This window comes from Macrobrachium nipponense, chromosome 1 (assembly GCF_015104395.2).
Source record: "Macrobrachium nipponense isolate FS-2020 chromosome 1, ASM1510439v2, whole genome shotgun sequence".
Lineage (NCBI taxonomy): Eukaryota > Metazoa > Arthropoda > Malacostraca > Decapoda > Palaemonidae > Macrobrachium > Macrobrachium nipponense.
This window is the reverse complement of record NC_087200.1, coordinates 175,989,631-176,007,481: the sequence shown is the minus strand read 5'-3', so window position 1 is coordinate 176,007,481 and position 17,851 is coordinate 175,989,631. Positions and strand designations below refer to the sequence as shown.

The window sequence follows — 17,851 nt, the reverse complement described above, 5'->3', positions numbered from 1 at the left end:
TAGATGCAACGAAAACTTGGCCACCAAGAGGGGTATGTGTGTATGTGTGCTGCTCTGTTTGTATATTGTTATCGATGTGCAATATCTGTTGTCCTCTTTTTCTGCTGTCTTCAACGTGGATACGTTCTTCTTTTGGAAGTATCCTTTGAAAGTTAATAACGCTTCAATTTTTATGTGCTTGGTGTAGAGAGTGATGAAAGAGAAAGGAGGTTAAAATTCCATTATTTCATTTACCCGAGTTTCTCATACCAGTTCTTTTTTTTTTTATAACCATACAAAGATTTGTAATATTCGAACGTCACATTGGTGAGCGATTTCATATTACAATACTACTTAATCTCCGAAAGACCTTCTGCAAACTAAAGAGGCCCTTAGATTTCGTGATAAATGTTGCATATTACGTCAACTTTCCTTGAATAGCTCTCATTCCTTTTTCATTAATATTGGAGGATAGTAATTTCCTTAGAAATGTAATTACAAATGGCACTAAATATCCAACATTTTGAAGAGATTCAGATCAATCTTTGGGTGATACTAAAAGCATAATGAACGTGCTTCGGAGCGTTCAGTCTTGAGAGCATATACGTACTAAGTACCACTTGCGGATGACACGTACTACTACGTAATTGCTATAGTAGATTCACATCATCCGTGCATTTGATGTCTAGGCCCGTCATTTACGACGCTCCTGATTGGCTGTTGATAATTCAGTCACAGGGCTGGAAACTCTCAGTCTCTCTCGAGAGTTCATATGGGCAGGATGTTTGTTCCCTAAGTAGACTCTCGAGGGAGACTGAAAGTTTCCAGCCCTGTGGTTGGCTTATCAACAGCAAATCAGGAACGTCGTAGGGGACGGGCCTAGACATCACATGCACGGTTGATTGAATTAACTATAGCTTGAGACTGGCCGAAAAGATATCGTGTATTGTTGGTCGGTTAAGTTAATCTTATGCTAACATGTATCCTTGCTCGTCGTGGCATATGAACAGCTTACGACTTTCCTGATTTTGTGACATTAAGAGTCTTGTTCTGGCATGGGCTTGTGCTCTTACAGTAGGCCACAAAACAAGCTTGAGAAGGAAAGTTGATTCGTGTCCATGTGAAGGACCCATAGGCGCCCGCACGTAGGGGCTGGGGAGGGGGGACCACTTAGAATCGCTGAAATCCTGGGAAGAATTATATATATATATATATATATATATATATATATATATATATATATATATATACATGTGAGAATTGCAGTCACTGATGCTATTTCTTTCTGGAATTAATCTACTAGTTCAAAAGGTCACAAGTGTTTTTTCTGCTTGATACTCTCCATGTAGTATAATACTAAGATTTGCCTCTCCTACCATTGGAAAATATGCCGTGGACCAATTGGAAGGGGACCGTCCAGAGCGAGTGAAATAGCCGATTTCCAGGGAATTATTTCCTTCGCTTTCACTTTAATATGTATTATTATATTATATATATTATATTATATATATATAATATATATACTAACATATATATATATAACATATATGATATATATATATACATATATACATATATATATATACATATATATATATATATATATATATATATATATATATATATATATTCCGTAATTTTTTTTATTCTAAATTTTGCTTTTTCATATTTAGTCTGCTTGTGAATCTACACTTTCAGTGATCAACAGGAACTGCTTGGAAAGATGGTAAAGCAAGAGATCGTATGACTCACTTAGATCAACCTTAACAAAGCAATAAATCACTCGCATATTTTTTGAGGTGTTTGTGTTTGGTACATTCAGCCAGAAGTCCATGTCGAAAACAGGTATTAGAAAAACAGAAATATATGAGAAGTGAAAAAGTAAATAGGAAGTCGAGAGTAGGGTCTGGCCCTATATAATAACTTTACTACGATAAATGGTAACCTCTTGGTACCTACTGTAAGAGAGAGTGATCCTCATTTGTTTCGCTGTGATAATTGTTCCCCTTTTGCTACTATCATAACAATGTTAGATTAGTTTGTCATCTTGGCTTTTTTTCCTTATCTGGCTCGTTCCAAGAAAATGCGTGCTGATTTTGAGTAAAACAAATTAGTATTGTGATTTACATGACTGCTTCCCGACTTAAACCAATCGACTCTCATATATTGTTTTTCAGAATTCATTTATTTTTTCCATTATCCACGCTTAAAACCCACACTTGCGCGACTATGGAATCAGTAATAACAAAAGTTATCTACGATTGAATTCAATTCATACAACTGATTCTGTTTTGTTTAGCAACCTATAGGTGGCACCACCAGAGAGGAACACGTTGCTGATATACGGCAGTCCCACGATGTGACGTCATTGCTTATAGCATAGAAAACCTTACTTGGGACTCCATGGTGTGAAGATGTTCAGTGCAACTAATTCAGTGTATTTGTGTACGTCGTGGGTGTCTGTTCTTTTTATGGTTTTTTATTAAGTAAGTTTTTCGGGTTGTTTCATAGGTACTGATTGTATGTGTAATGGGTATTTTGTGTTTATAAGGCAACTCGAAATAGTCTGTTGAATTTCTGATATGGCAGTTCTTTAGTGTTTATCCGTTCCTAGGGTGATTGTATTTGTGTAAGCTGTGACTTGAAACTTATTCTGTGAATATGGAAATCGGAGGTTTTGTTTGTTTTGCATGTTCCACAGCTTTAGGATTTTGGGGGTTAGGGAATTTTCATGAAGGCTTCGTCGCATGCATGATTTGTCGCAGGATTAAAAGGTAAAAAGACTAGAATTTGTAAAAATTGTCCAGGTTTATTCCCCGGAACCTTATCGCGGAAAACCGTGGCCAGCGAAAGGGTGAACGCCTCTTTAGACTTCACCTTCTAACCATGGCCGACATCTCAACTATGGTAAATAAATGCGATAACGAACAAGGTTTTAGATTTTTTTAATTTTAACAAATTTTTAACTTTTAATACTTCTAAAAACTAGAAACTAGTTTATATTTGTTAAATCGGTAAATTATCAGCTGATAGAGGTTCTGAGTGAGGGGGAAGGGAGACTGCGGACCAATGGCGCGTTGGCTTAGTGTTCGTGACGTCAGGTGGCTTTTGATACCTCAATGAATTAGTTAAATTTTAGAAGTAATTTTGTAATAATCCAGTATATTTGCAACTGGTTCTTTGAATAATAGTCATTAGAGAAATACATCCGGGTTAGATGCCAGTGTGCGGGAAAATCTCTTATCTAAGCAACTCCGTACGGACTGCAAGGAACGTTCCGCTAATGAAGGAACGTTCCCGCGAATACGACAGCATTTAGGGATTCGGGCGCAATCTGTATTTCGTCGTATTTAGTACTAGCCCATGGGGGATTAAATAGTAGACCCCAAAATATTACTGATTCTCAATAAGGAACCCAAATAATATAGGAAACTGTAATTTCCAAATATATGCCCATCGGGGGCTTATTTGTTACATAGATCTACAGTGTAGAATCTAGATCATACAGTGCAATAAACTTGGGAGAATGTAAGTTAAGAGATGTGGGCAGCTGCCTTTGGGGTGAATTTATGGGTGGTAGAGATAATGTCCACTTGTACGTATAGATAAATAAGAAATAAACTGTATATAACAGGTTGGTATCTCGGGTGAAAGCTGGTCTGAATTTTTTCTTTATACTATCGCTTAACCCAGATGTCAAATAGTTATAATGCTAAAGTTACTGATTTCTGTCTGCAATTCCTGATGGGAGTGAAACTGGTTTTTCTCATATTTGTGGCATAGATATTTTAAATGTCAGAACAGTGCAAGATTAGTGATAGAAAAAAAATCTGGGGTGAACTACTTTTGCTAAATCACTACTACGGGTTGGACATCTTTAAGGTTGAAGTGTAAGTACTTGTGTTATGTCATGTCACTGTACACTTACAGGCATCTAATTAGTAAATATTTGTTATACTATTTGTGCCTTGTTATAAGTTCACATTAAAAGTTTACTAATTTATTCTGGAAAGGTTTGCAGCCTAATAGTACAGTATTTTTTGGATATTACTTGACATGCTGTTATTATAGGTCTAAAGTGGGCTTTTGGATAAAAGTTCTTCATACCTCATGTGCTGACTTGTAACTCGGTTCCTTGGAATTTTAGCGCTAGCAGGTTTTTTTACTATCAATTGCTACTAATGGATTTCTTTGGGGAGGTGAGGAATAAATACATGGATATAAGTGTGATGTTCACATAGATCATTTAATGAAGCAAGATTTATTGAGTGTTCAACATCCTTTGATGAAGCTATGATTTATTGTGCATTCAAGTAACCCCCCACTAGGTAAGGACTGGGCAAATAAGGTTGTTGGGTTGTGGTATGGGATCCAACAAGGCTTGGCCAAGCAGGGAAGGTGGGGCTGGAGGATGTTGTGTGTGTAGGTCAAGGAATTGTAGTTTTTCATCCTCTCCCTCGGCCAGGTGAGGACATGGCATTCTAGGTTTGTTTGCAACCCTAGGTTAGGGTTGGAGAGTTCTTCTTCTTCCCCACCAGCCTATAAAGACATGCCACCCTAGGTTAAATAATCCCTTTACTATTTCGCTTTTGTGCTTTCCTCGCACAATAGCTTTACTTTATTTTCGCCTAAAATCGGGATTTAAGGGTCCAGTAACATTAAAGTACATAGGTATATGAACATAGAACGATCCTTAGCTTTGAGTCTGATCCCCTGTCCCATCATACAATTTTGTATGAATTGCTTAGGCCCTAATTTTCAGCAGTTTGAAATATTTTGTATGCTCGAAAAAGAGCAGTTTGGATCCTCGATCACAGTACAGTTGTCATCCCCTGTCCCATCATACAATTTTGTATGAATTGCTTAGGCCCTAATTTCAGCACTGTTTTAAAATGTTATATATTCGAAAACTAGAAAAATTGGGATTCTCGATCAAAGTAAGGTTGTCAAGTTAACTGTTGGCTCTGGGTTAGTTTTAATAAGAGGAACAACTTTTTTCTTTTTATTTATTGTACTTTAATATTTCATTTATGGTAGTCTTTAATTCAGTTTATGGTACTGTATAGGTTTAACTTAATTTTGTTTTAATCTTAATGTTCGTTAGTATTGTCAGTTTATGGTACTGTTCAGTTTATGGTACTGTATGGGTTTTAACCTAATTTTGTTATCTTAATGTTTTAGTATTGTGTAACTACATACTGGTATAGTGACAATACACTAATGTGCTCAGTGATTTGGAATGGTTGACACAACTTGCTACAATAAATTTAGGCGAAGTGTTCTTAGATAAGTAGGATGTGTGGAGGTTTTAATGAAGTATATTAGATCCCATGTCAATACTTGGCAGGCGTTATGTAAATAGTTTGCCAGGGTTTGATAATTATCACACCTACAAAGTAATGGAGGTATGGGTTGGAGGTAATCCTTCCTTGAAGCATGCATTGTGTAATTAGTTTTTGTCATGGTTTGATAATTACTTCACACCTATACAGTAATGGAGGTAGGGGTTGGAGATAATCATACTCAAGGGATAAGTTAATAAACTAAAATGGTACTGAGTATAGTTCTACTGCTACTGCTGGTGTGAAGTTTTAATTGGAAGTAGGAGATATATCAGTCGGTATGAAAGGACACTGTAGGTGCATCAAACACTTTGGTTGGTTAAGAAGGCTAAGAAGGCAGTCATTTCAATTTCATTATAAGTAAAAATTCTGAAATTTTATTGTGTTCTATGTGAGGGAACTAGTTTGTCATACCTAGACTATAAATACTGAAGTAAGTTTAAATTAACCCTTGCCTTAAATTTTGCTTTATAGTCTTGCATAATGTAACTTTTCACAATAAGTGAAAGGGAAATGTTTGGGTCTACTTAGTAGTGTTTTGCATTTATCCACACCAATACCTTTAAAACTTTTGTAGTTTTGGCTGCATAGTACAGTAATGATGCAGATGTGCTCTGGTGCTTTGTAGCTATGCTTATACTATTAAGATGGTCCAATATGCTTCAACCTTTCCTATTTCTATCAGTGATGCTTCAGATCTGGCGCACAATACGTATTGAGCAGTGTGAGGAAAGCCATGCTAAAGACCAAATAGGAATTTTTTTGGTTTTATTATAATTATATTCTGGTTATCCTGAAAAGTAAATTATCGTAAATATTTATGGATCATTGTTTTTACTTGGTGGATGCTGTGGTATGTCTAATAATTTTATTCTGGAGTTTATAGATTTGCTGAAATTTAGTACTGAATAGTATATGGATCTGGTTAAAAGTAATATTGGAGGTATGTATGTACCTACTTCAACATACTACAGCAGTTACTAATCTCTTGGACCTCCTGGCTAATTTTTACCTGGCAAATACTACTAGCTAGATATTAATAATTTTGTGGTTTATAAGTTTGAAGTAATTTAATATTTTTTTCAGGGATACTGCAAGATTTCCCTCCTGTTGCACCTTTAAAACCTGTAACCTTTTAGCACTGAATGGCGTATCGTATATACGTAGGTCCTAGCACTTCGCCTTTTGATATAAATTTTGATTCAAATGACAGTGTAGCAGGGTTATACACGTGAATTGACAGAATTATACATGGTAGAGTTTATCATTCATGTGAATCCACTGGCAAGAAGTGGTTAATTTTTGTAGATATAAATAAAACATGGAAGAGGTAAACCATACAAGGGCTGACTGTTTTGTTTAGTTTTGAATATTATACAAGTGCAGTTTGGCTTTGTAGAAATTCTTCAGTAGCCTGTCATGTTAGGTCAAATAAATTATTTTTAAAGGTGGAATTTGGTACTGTATTTGTTACCTGTTATGGGAATGTGGTATTATTGTGAATGATTTTCCTATCCAAAGTTTGGTTGTCTTGTGTACTTGGTAAGCTATTTAGTATGTTGATACTGTTGGGAATAAGATTTTCTCTAAATGGCGAGGGGATAATGGCCTAAAAGTGGTGGAAAGTTAGTTTTCATGGTAACTAGGTATGAATCTAGTGTAATGGGCAGTTTTTTTATACACATGTATTTGTGCAAGACATAAATTGGATATTTTGTTTCAGGTTGGCAAGATGGATAAACATTTGGCGTTCATTCTCCTGATACTCATGACCGTGAATGTTGCTAAATCCAGGGTGATACCTGGTGTTTCTGGTAAGGGTGAGGTTAGGTGAACAAAGTTTTAATTATATATGTATTGGAAAGTCTGGGAAAATTAAGGAAAGTCTGGGAAAATTAAGATTTGTGTGGTCTCTGGTTAGGTTATTTATTTTTAAGTAAGTCTGGGGAAAATTGAGGAAAGTCTGAAATTTTAACATTTGTGTGGTCTCTGGTTAGGTTATTTTAAGTAAACTGGTGTTTTTTTTTTTCCTCTAATTCAGTTCATGTGAAACATTGACAGATTGGCTTTCAAATCTTCAATAGATAAGTTTGTATACTTATTTTATATAAAAATTAGTTGTTGTATTGAAGTATATTTGGTTTAATGTTTGCTTAATCTTTCTCCACAGATCTAAATATCTTGCCAGTCTATAGAGGATGTTGTTTTGGTTACCAAAACTATGATCACCTGGATGTAGTACTAACATTGCCAGATGCCTGCCTAAGACTTGTTTGTAACAATCGGGAGATTGTAACTGAATATGTTGGAAAGCCAGGGCAGAGGGACTGTACGTAACCCAAATTATTAGTTTACCATGTATTTGGGTCATCCATTTGGTTTTGCTTTAGAACACTTAATGCTGTTTTGATACAAAGATGACTTCATAGATTGGCATTCCTTACTCGGAGACAAGGCACATACTTTCCAAAACTTTGTATATGGCATTCCATCCTGGTCTAGTAATGTGTCCTTGTAGAAACTTCTTTGGTGAAATTACCTGTAACATTTGGTGGCTGCAGGAAAACTGATGACTTATTAGTGAGGTGCTGATGGCTTGTATAAACTGTGACTACAGAAATGCTTTTACAGGTTGTGAATTCAATGGCCTGCTTTATGCTGACAAGTCTGAACTACCTCTCCAGTGCTTCACCTTTGAGTGTAGGAAAGGCAATTGGTACACCAATGGCACAATTCATGACTGCTGTAAGTATCGTAATAAAACCTTATGTGGTTGCCATTTTTTAAGCATTCATTGGCGACGTAAAAACTAATTTTCCTCAATTTTGTTCCTCATTTCAAACAGGCAAGCACTGTGCTCTGTACAACGATCCTCATATAAAAACTTTTGATGAGTATAGCTACGATTGGCACGGTACTTGTAATTATTCTGTAGCACAGTCATCCTTCAGCCATTCCCCAGAGTTTGGAATATTCAGTGACTTTTCATCGTGTAATGGAAGAGCGTCTTGTCTGAGCAGGACTACTTTTAAGGATAATGCCAATACTGTGATTGGTTTTGACCATGGCATGACTTCCAGTGTAAGTAGTTCTAATGTTTAAAGGAAAATTTAAACTTGCTGGTTAGGAGTAAGCTTTCAGATTTATGTAAGTAGATTGTATATCTGAGGCAAGTTTGTTTTCTGTTCAAAATAAGTTAATTTTTGTTTCCAGTATACAGTGAATGGAGAGCTACAGACTGTGACTTCATTAGGTGTCAGTAAAGTAACCAGTACAGCGGGGATACACCCAGTGCTAGTGTGGAAGTGCAATCAGTGTCTGGCTATGGCTGGTTCATCACAGTTAACAGTGAGTGGATATCTTTTTCATACCTCACTCCATATTGCTAGATAGTGACTTTGGTATTTTTTGTTTTTTTTATATACTTTTTTAATGTGTTGCTTTTCAACTAAATTTCTGAAAGTAGAATTTTAGGCTTTTCAGATGAACATTTTGATATTAATGAAGTTGAATGAATGGAAGATTATTAGTCTCTGGGATTTAAACAATTTTGTGGGAAAGACTTCAAAATTTTAGTTATTGGACTAAAGTAAGCTTGACTGTACGAATTTATATCTACTCCATTAATGTGACGGAAGGAGTGGCAAGTGGTTCTAGATCCCATTAATCTGAGTATTAGTTATCTTGTTAAGGCATTAATTGGCTTGGGTTTGGGATTTTCTTGCAGATTTTGGTGTGTCCAAACAGAATGGATGTATGGGCTCATCCAAGTCTCACAGGGAACTTGAATGGACTGTGCGGACATTTCAGCTCTTACAAGGAGGATGATTTTACAACCAGGAATAACATTGTTGAGCCTCTGACCAAATTCCCTATGGCATTCCCTTCATCGTGGATGGTAATGGTTTTTTAAAAGTTTCCTGATGGCTATAATTGTGTAGTATTTGTTACCACAGGTTTAACAGTCTAATCTGGTATTTGCAGACTAGTGAACAAGGTGATCCAGCTTGCAGTGATCCATGTCCAGAGTGTTTCAAAACTGAAACGGTATGGAACTTAATATTTTAGTTTTTCGTAAATGTTTTAGTTTTTCGTAAATGTTTGGTCATTTTAATGTCTGAGATTTTGAATATGTAGGAAACCTGTATTAGTGATACAAAGACACTGGTACAATTTTTATTAAATCTCTCTTAAGTTTTGAGACAGGTTGCTGTGATATTATTTATTTCAGAATATAAATATCTGTAGTTCAGTTTAGGAATCATGTAGGGGGTATTTACACATCTCGTGGTATAGTGTGGCATTATGCACTTGGGCATTACTTAAGGGTCTTTGCAGCATTTTTTGGCCCCCCTGTTGCTACCCTTTTCATTCCTTTTACTGTACCTCCATATTCTCTTCCTTCATCAGACTTTTCCACACTTGACAACCAGCCCAAGAAGAGCTTTTGCTAGGCTCTAAGGTCTAGTTACTCTCAATCATATCCTATACACCCTCCTAACTTTTTTTTTTAGGCTCTGAGGTCTAGTTACTCTCAATCATATCCTATACACCCTCATAACTTTTTTTCCTAGTGCAACTATAAGGATTTCCTCCAGTTAAATCCTTCAAACCACCCTACTGTGAATTTCCATTTCAGTGCTGAATGACTTCATAGGTAACAGCACTTGGCCTTTGGCCTAAATTTTATATTCTGTCCTTCAATTTAGGAGGATCCTTGTAAAGCAGGAGAGACGGCGAAGAAATTATATTTAGAAAGATGCAGGAGGTCTTTGCAGAGTGTAATTCAAAACAATGATTCCATGTCGACGGTGCATCTTGGTAAATATTTAGTAATTTATAGTTCTGCATTCTGTTGACAAGTTGCAATGGTATAGTACATATATTTTGGACAGTGGGGAAAAAATGTAGGAACCTTGCAGCTTGATAGGAGAAATAAAACTCAATGCTATTATGCATTCCAGATTCTTGTGTATTAGATGTTTGTGTCATGATTCAAGACGGTGCAGATGATAAAGATGTGGAAGACTGGCTTAGACAACTGTTGGAAGTTGTCAGAATGACAAGATTGGTTAGTGGTGGTAGTATCTGTAAGTATGAAATTTTACATTCTTAAATAATTCTGGACGCTAGTACTGGTTAGCCTAGTATGTTATTAGTTGAGATGTTTAGGTGCTAAAGTTGCAGTGTTTTTACTTTGCTTGCAAAGTTTTGTAGCTTATGCTGATTGTAATTGTTTTTTCTCCCAAAGATCCTTGAATAAATGTTACTTAACAGGTTGACTACCAGATTGAAATACAGTAGTACCTCGAGATACGAAAGGCTCAACTTACGAAAAATCCAAGTTATGAAAGCCAATGCGAAAAATTTTACTGCTCTACATACGAAAAGTTTTCAAGATACGAAAGGTTTCTGAAAGTCCGAGATTCGCCCCATAACCATTTTGAAACTCGCGCCGCACGCCGCCATCTTGGTTATAGTAGACTCTCCGCCATCCTCCTGCTCTCCCATTGGTTCCTGATGCTAGCCAAGCCATGAGATCCTTCTCTCTGATTGGACAGCATCCCTCCCATCATGCATCTTCTATACGAACGTGTTGGCGTGCTTTAGCTCGGCCACTCCACACCCGAAACTTTACCGTACGCAATTGGCATTCGTTCGCTCCAACGATTTCGTTTAGTAACTTAAATTCGTTAGTGATTTCGTTGCAGTACATATCGTGTTGTGCGAAGACTGTATTATTACGTATTTTGTAACTTTACGTAAATTAACGTAGTAATGGGTCCCAAGAAAGTTGAAATTCGCGGAAAGAAGCGCATGCTCTCTTTGGAGACAAAGATGGAGATCATAAAGAAGTACGAAGCTGGTATGCGATTGAGTGTGGTCGCAAAGGAATATGGCCGTAATCAGTCGACAATAGGCACCATCCTGAAACAGAAGGATGCCATCAAAGCAACTACACCGTCGAAGGGCATCACTATTTGCTCCAGCAAGAGGAGCCATGTGCACGACGAGATGGAACGGCTGCTCATCATCTGGATAAAAGAAAGAAATCGCTCGCGATACAGTAATGGAGACTGCAATCGCTCACAAGGCCAGTGCTATTTTCGGCGATTTGATTGCGCAGGCGGAAGACGAGGGAGGGGAAGGGACTTCAACGCCAACCCCAGAGTTCAAGGCTTCTCATGGCTGGTTCGAGAAATTCCGTAAACGGACTGGCATCCATTCGGTGGTGCATCATGGGGAGGCTGCCAGCTCGGACACGAAAGCGGCCGAAGCATTTAAGAAGACTTTCAACAAGATGATGACCAAGGAAGGCTACAGTTCTCAGCAGGTTTAAAAGTGTGATGAGACTGGCCTATTTTGGAAAAAAATGCCTCGTCGGACATACATCACGGAGGAAGAGAAGAAGCTACCCGGGCATAAGCCTATGATAGACAGGCTTACGCTCGCACTTTGTTCGAACGCCAGTGGGGATTGCAAGGTGAAGCCCCTACTGGTGTATCACTGAGACTCCTCGAGCCTTCAAGGCCCACAAAGTGTTGAAGGAGAAGCTTCCAGTGATGTGGAGGGCTAATGCAAAAGCCTGGGTAACGAGGCTTTTGTTCAGAGTGGGTAAATCTGTGTTTCGGCCCGACTGTGAAGAGTTTTTTGCAAGAGAAGCGCCTCCCCCCTGAAATGTCTGCTGGTGTTGGACAATGCCCCTCCCCACCCTCCTGGCATCGAGGAAGATATCCTAGCAGAGTATTCCTTCGTTAAGATTCTCTCTTTTCCACCCAATACCACCCCTCTCCTCCAGCCCATGGACCAGCAAGTAATAGCGAACTTTAAGAAGCTGTACACGAAACATCTTTTCAAGAGATGTTTCGACATCACCGATACCACAAACCTCACCTTGCGTCAATTTTGGAAGGAGCATTTCGACATAGTCATTTGCATTCGACTCATTGACCTAGCTTGGCAGGAGGTTTCGAGGCGAACCTTGAATTCCTCGTGGAGGAAACTCTGGCCTGATGCCGTATCCGCCAGAGACTTAGAGGGATTCGATGTGGGCGATGCTGGTGCTGCAGAGTCAGAAACTGTTGACGATCCCGAAACTGTTTTGGAACCAGATCTTGACGAGATCGTTGCACTCGGCAAGTCCATGGGGCTGGTCGTCGACGAGGACGACCTCAACGACCTTCTCGAGGAGCACAAAGAGGAGCTTACGACGGATGACCTGAAGGAGTTGGAGGCCATGCAACTTAACGTCGTTCAAGAGGAGCTCTCTAGCAGCGGCGAGGAAGAGGAGCAGCAGCCTATGACAACGGCAGAAATTAAGGATATTTAGGCGCTTTTCATAAAGTGCAATCGTTTATCGAAAAAAGACACCCCGAAAAGGCTCGCACAGGTCGTATGCTTGCGCAGTTCGATGACGTTTGCCAGAGTCGTTTCAGGAACATTGTGAAAAGTAGGCAGAAGCAATCTTCCTTGGATCGTTATTTTTAAAGAGGCCTTCAGCATTAGCAGGAGTAAGCAAAAAGGAAGAACCAAGTGATAAAAAACAAAGTTTAAAGCAAAAAGAAGAACAAAGTGATGAAAAACAGAATGTTGAAAGCGGTGATGAAGTTGAAATTCTGTAAAAAAAAAAAAAAAAGCCTACGTAAAAGTAAAAAAAAAAGTTAAAAATAAAAATGAAAAAAATTTTACGTAATTTTTAGATTTTTGTAAGTTAAGTGTTAGTTTTGTTAACGTGTTTCGTAAATTTTAGTTTTATAGTTTTCCTTAAATTTTTTGTGTTTTTTCGTAAAGTTAAGTGTACGTACGTTATCTGCTGTTTGTCCTCCTCCTCCTCTGCCGCCACTATCGGAGATAGCCTCACTTGAAAGGTAAGCTTCCACATTTTACGTTACAGTAATATTTCTTGTACACTAATATACACTTGATTTACAGGTTTTGGATTTTTATTCTTAATTTAGGTATTGAATGGTCCAAATTGTTGTAGTATTTCATTGTTTATAGGTCAATTTAGCTTTATTATGTAATTTAATGGGGTCTTTTTGGAGGGCTTGGAACGGATTAGCCATTTTACATGTAAAATGTGTCCCAAGATACGAAAAACTCATTATATGAAGGCTGCCCCGGAACGGATTAATTTCGTATCTCTAGGTACCACTGTAGTTTGATAGAGAAAATTTGGCATTTCAGATATAACCCTTGTTTTTCAGTGTTTTTCTTCATTCTTTCAACACAGGTGATCCTTGTTTGAAGGCCTGCAATAAAATTTACGATCCTGTTTGTGGCACAGATGGTAAAACTTATGGTAATAATTGTGTTCTAGAAGTAGCAATTTGCCATGACAAGACCCTTGGCCTTGAGCATAAAGGCGAATGTGGTAAGTCTGCTAGTGCTTCAATATTGACTTTGTAAGGCAATAGGTTTAAAGCAGTTTGATATATTTTTGTTGCAGAGTTTTGGTAATGCAGGTAGAGGTTACTCTTATCTGTTTATTGAAAGAAAATAAGACTTTTGTAATATAGTTTTTGTAAGGCAAGGGATTGTAAAAAAGCTTTAGTTTTCAGAGGCTTGACAGTTTGGTGTAATTAAGATTCCGTACTTCCAACAGGAATTGCATGCCAACAGGCTTGTCCTGAATATTATGATCCAGTTTGTGGGACTGATGGTAGAACTTACAGTAACAACTGTTTTCTAGGAGTAGCCAGTTGTATGAACAAGTGCATTGGTTTCAAACATGTTGGAGAATGTAGTAAGTATAAGTCTGGTGGTTTTCATGGGTTCCTGTTGATGAAATAGCAAACCAGGTGTTATCCTACGTACCCATTTACCATAAGTTAGTGTAAAATTAAAATTTTGATTTACTTGTCAGTGGAGAGCTTGTTCAATTTTCTTGTGATTTTTATTCGAAGATCACAGGGTTTACAATATTATGACTGCAGGTCCTGGGTGTCCCATTCAGATATGTACCCTAGAATATAGACCAATTTGTGGTTCCAATGGTGTGACTTATGGAAATGAGTGTAACTTCAATTCTGCCAAGTGTGACGACCCTTGTTTGGAGAAGAGACATGATGGAGAGTGTTGTAAGTAGTAGACTGTTACGGTTACTGTTCCACAACTAGGCATTAAAAATTTAAACTAATTTTTGAAGGATAATATCTCGACACTGAATGAGTAGATGGATTGGCAAAATGTAGGGACTAGCATTCAGCCTCTGTACTAAAATTTTGTAGCAAGTGTTTCTAAGTAAAGTTTGAGAAAAGTGCAAAATAAAAATTTACATAAAACAGATATGTCAAATAAGTGTTGTTAAAATTCGGTATAATGTAAACTAATTATCTCTAAACTTATCTCTAGAGGCTTCTCCTGGTGCCCAGCAGTGTTCCTCAGCCATCAGCTGTAGCCTTTCCTATTACTGTACCTCTTTGTATTATTGTACCTTGTATTATTGTACCTTTGTTAATCAAACATTCTCCTATCAGACTTTTCAACCTCTTGACAATTGTTTTAGTTCATATTACTTTACCTCTCCTCATATTCTCCATCTGACTTTCCACCCTCGGTAACAGACTGTAGTGCGGCTGCGAGGTTTACTTCTCGGTACACTTTTCAGGCCACCTTGCTGTTAATTTCCCTATCAGCTTTAAAATGACTTCATAATGCCAGTACATGGCCTTTGGCTTAAATTCTATGATATTTTTCGTGAGTTTTGGAATAAACCATGAAATATGGTGGATGGGTGGATATGGGTGAACACTGAAATATGGTGGAATGGTGGATATTGGTGTTGAATGAAATGTAAATGACTCTGTTCAACATTAGTATTAGTATAATACTTTTCTTTCTAACCCCCTTCCCTTTATTGTAATAGCCTGAGGTAGTATTTGTGCTGATGCACAGGATTGTTATATATATATATTGCTATGGGCAAAAGCTGCTGTGGCTACCATATATTAATATTGGCAGTGTTTGTTGCATGAAACCTTACTTTTGGAAGTTGCCCCCCCCCTTTTTTTTTTTTTCTTTTTTTTTTTTTAATTGGGCTTTAAACAAAGCAATACAGTAGTCCTATGTACATGAATTTCTAGGTTAGATAAATTAATTTTTTAGTCTAGTTGTCTAATTTTTGATCATATTTTTCAAACAGTGGCTCAACTTGCAAGGTCAAGCTCCCAAGAAAGTCCTGATATTGGGGATAACTTAGATCGTGGAAAGATCTTTAATGCAGAAAATGCTGTTAATGCTGAGAACGCTGTTAATGCAGAGAATGCCATCCATGCTAAAAATGCCTTGAGTGCAGAGAATGCAGATAATGCAGTACATGCTAAAACTGCTGGGAATGCTGAAAATGCTGTCAATGCAGAAAATGCAGTGAATGCTATCAATGCAGTGTTTGCCCTGAACTTGGTTAAATCGGACGATGCTGAAAATCACGTATCCCCCAAGTTGAGATTAGCACCAACAAGGTCTGAAGAAGAGAATGTGGTGATACCTGAAAGACTTTCTTCATCTGCCAATGAAAGGTCTTTACACGCTGGTTCTGCTCGCCTTCCTGGTAGGTTGGGGTCAGTTACATTGTTACCATGCATGTCAGATTAATCTCAGAACTTTTTTTTCCATCCAAAACTTTTAAGGTAAAATGACGAACTAGTAACATTATGCTTGAGTAGTATATAAAATAATAGTATATAAAATAATGAAGTTATCTTTACAGCTGAAGTTTGTGACTGTATGAATAAAAGAAAACTCAGACTGAAGGATGCCATCCAAGACTTTTCGTTTTTGCAAGGCATTATGACTGATGTTTATGGAAAAGCTGCAGCTGCATTGAACAGAGAAGACAATCTCCCTTATATCTTGGAAGGCCAAAGTTCGAATGAGAGAGTTCCTTTGCCTTGGGTTTTCTGGTCGAAGTTAGACGAGATGTTGATTGCAGCAGAAAAGGCAGAGATTGCTATGAACATGTCGGACGTGACTGGGATTCTCGCTCAAGAACTTGTAACTGATGGAAAGGTGAAAACCGATGAGAATTGCTCTATGGATAGTGTGTTTGATACCTTGAGACACTTGAATGAAGCCTTCAACGAGATCCTACAAGTTAGGGCAGATTTCGATAATCATGATGTATCTGTGAACTTGGTTAACCATGTCATAGAAAATATGCACATTGCACTGGAGAAGCTAGAAAGGGCGCAGACACAGTTTAGAAGGAATTTGGAGAGGCATGATGACCGCTGTCCTGACACTGATGTTTAAGTGTGCAATATTTATGTAAATAAAAGGCTTTTCTACAACTAAATTTTATTTCCATTATAAGCGGTGACTCAGGGTTTCAGCTTATCATAGTCTGTAAATACTTGGTTAATCCTTCATGTCTTTCAATGTGAAAAATTAATGGAGAATTGCATAAGTAGCTAAAATACAGAGGGCTACCAGATTTTTGGATTTGTGCAGAATAACTTTAGTTAATCCTGAATGAATGCTATTGCTCGGTAATAGATATGCGAACTGCTACCAGGAATGGTTTTGATAATGCATGGTTCTTCTGCAGTGATATCTAACTTTTTGATTTTTTTTTATTCCTCTTAATGGTCCCCGATTTGACAAACTCGACCTAAGATTTTAAGTATCCGTATTTGGGTTAGGGTTAGGATTTATGTAAAACTACTATGTATCTGTGCAGTTGTCTTGAGAAATTTGCAGTTTTTTCCTGTTTATAAAATTTTGATTTGATCCTTCTGTTTAGTGCGGGTTTTGGGAAAGTTCATCCAAGAGTAGTTCGCGCCATTTAAGAATTTAAATGAATAATCTGGAATATGAGACTGAAGAAATGATAGATACCGGCCCATATCTTTTTTTTACCAATGCATCATGCTTATCGGAATGAGATAAATGGAGACTAGTAAATTTGGCAGCAGGAAAACCATGGGCAAGTATTCTAGACTTTAACTATTAATTGGACGATCCATTATGGTAACACCGTAGGCTGGAAAGATTTAGCATAATGTTGGAACCTTTGGTAAGATGTACTAGACTCCTCTTGAAAATTAACTAAACCTGAGCAAAATGCCTTGTGTTGTGAATAGAGGGGTTTGAAAATCGGGTTTTAAACTTTAATATATGTAACAAGAACTTTTGTCTTTTGTAACTTTTCATATGGAAGAGAGGCCAATAGGGAGATGGATTTTTTTTTTTTTTTTTTTTCCCGAGGGGGAGGCCGGGAAAAACTAATATCTCGCGTTTATGTGAACTTTGCAAAGAAAATAAAGGTTGATGGATGGTAGAAGTGATATACTGAAGAGTAAAACTTTTAATGATTAAGAGTATTCTATAAGGGGCTAATGCTATGGAGCACATAAATTACGAAAATAACTTCAAACCTGCATTAGTAGTATGCCCATAATCGTTTGTATATAACTCTTGAAATTAACATCACATAACAGAAAATTGAGGATTAAATAAGTTTTATAATAAGCAAAAGTTTTATAATAAGCAAACAGTACGTAATGCAGATTGGCACAGCTACAAGCGGA

The 17,851-nt window shown here is 37.4% G+C and overlaps 1 protein-coding gene across 1 annotated transcript; it reads left to right on the top strand.

The window, feature by feature from the left end:
• Positions 1-2,332: 2,332 nt before the first annotated feature.
• LOC135219871 (SCO-spondin-like) lies at positions 2,333-16,617 on the top strand. Its single transcript, XM_064257007.1, has 15 exons — positions 2,333-2,465; positions 7,045-7,135; positions 7,492-7,650; positions 7,953-8,066; positions 8,167-8,402; positions 8,535-8,669; positions 9,049-9,219; positions 9,306-9,368; positions 10,031-10,142; positions 10,286-10,411; positions 13,555-13,695; positions 13,927-14,067; positions 14,258-14,401; positions 15,466-15,873; positions 16,033-16,617. The coding sequence occupies exons 2-15, from the start codon at positions 7,054-7,056 to the stop codon at positions 16,572-16,574; spliced, it is 2,574 nt and encodes an 857-aa protein (XP_064113077.1). The 5' UTR covers positions 2,333-2,465; positions 7,045-7,053; the 3' UTR covers positions 16,575-16,617.
• The last annotated feature ends 1,234 nt before the right edge of the window (positions 16,618-17,851 follow it).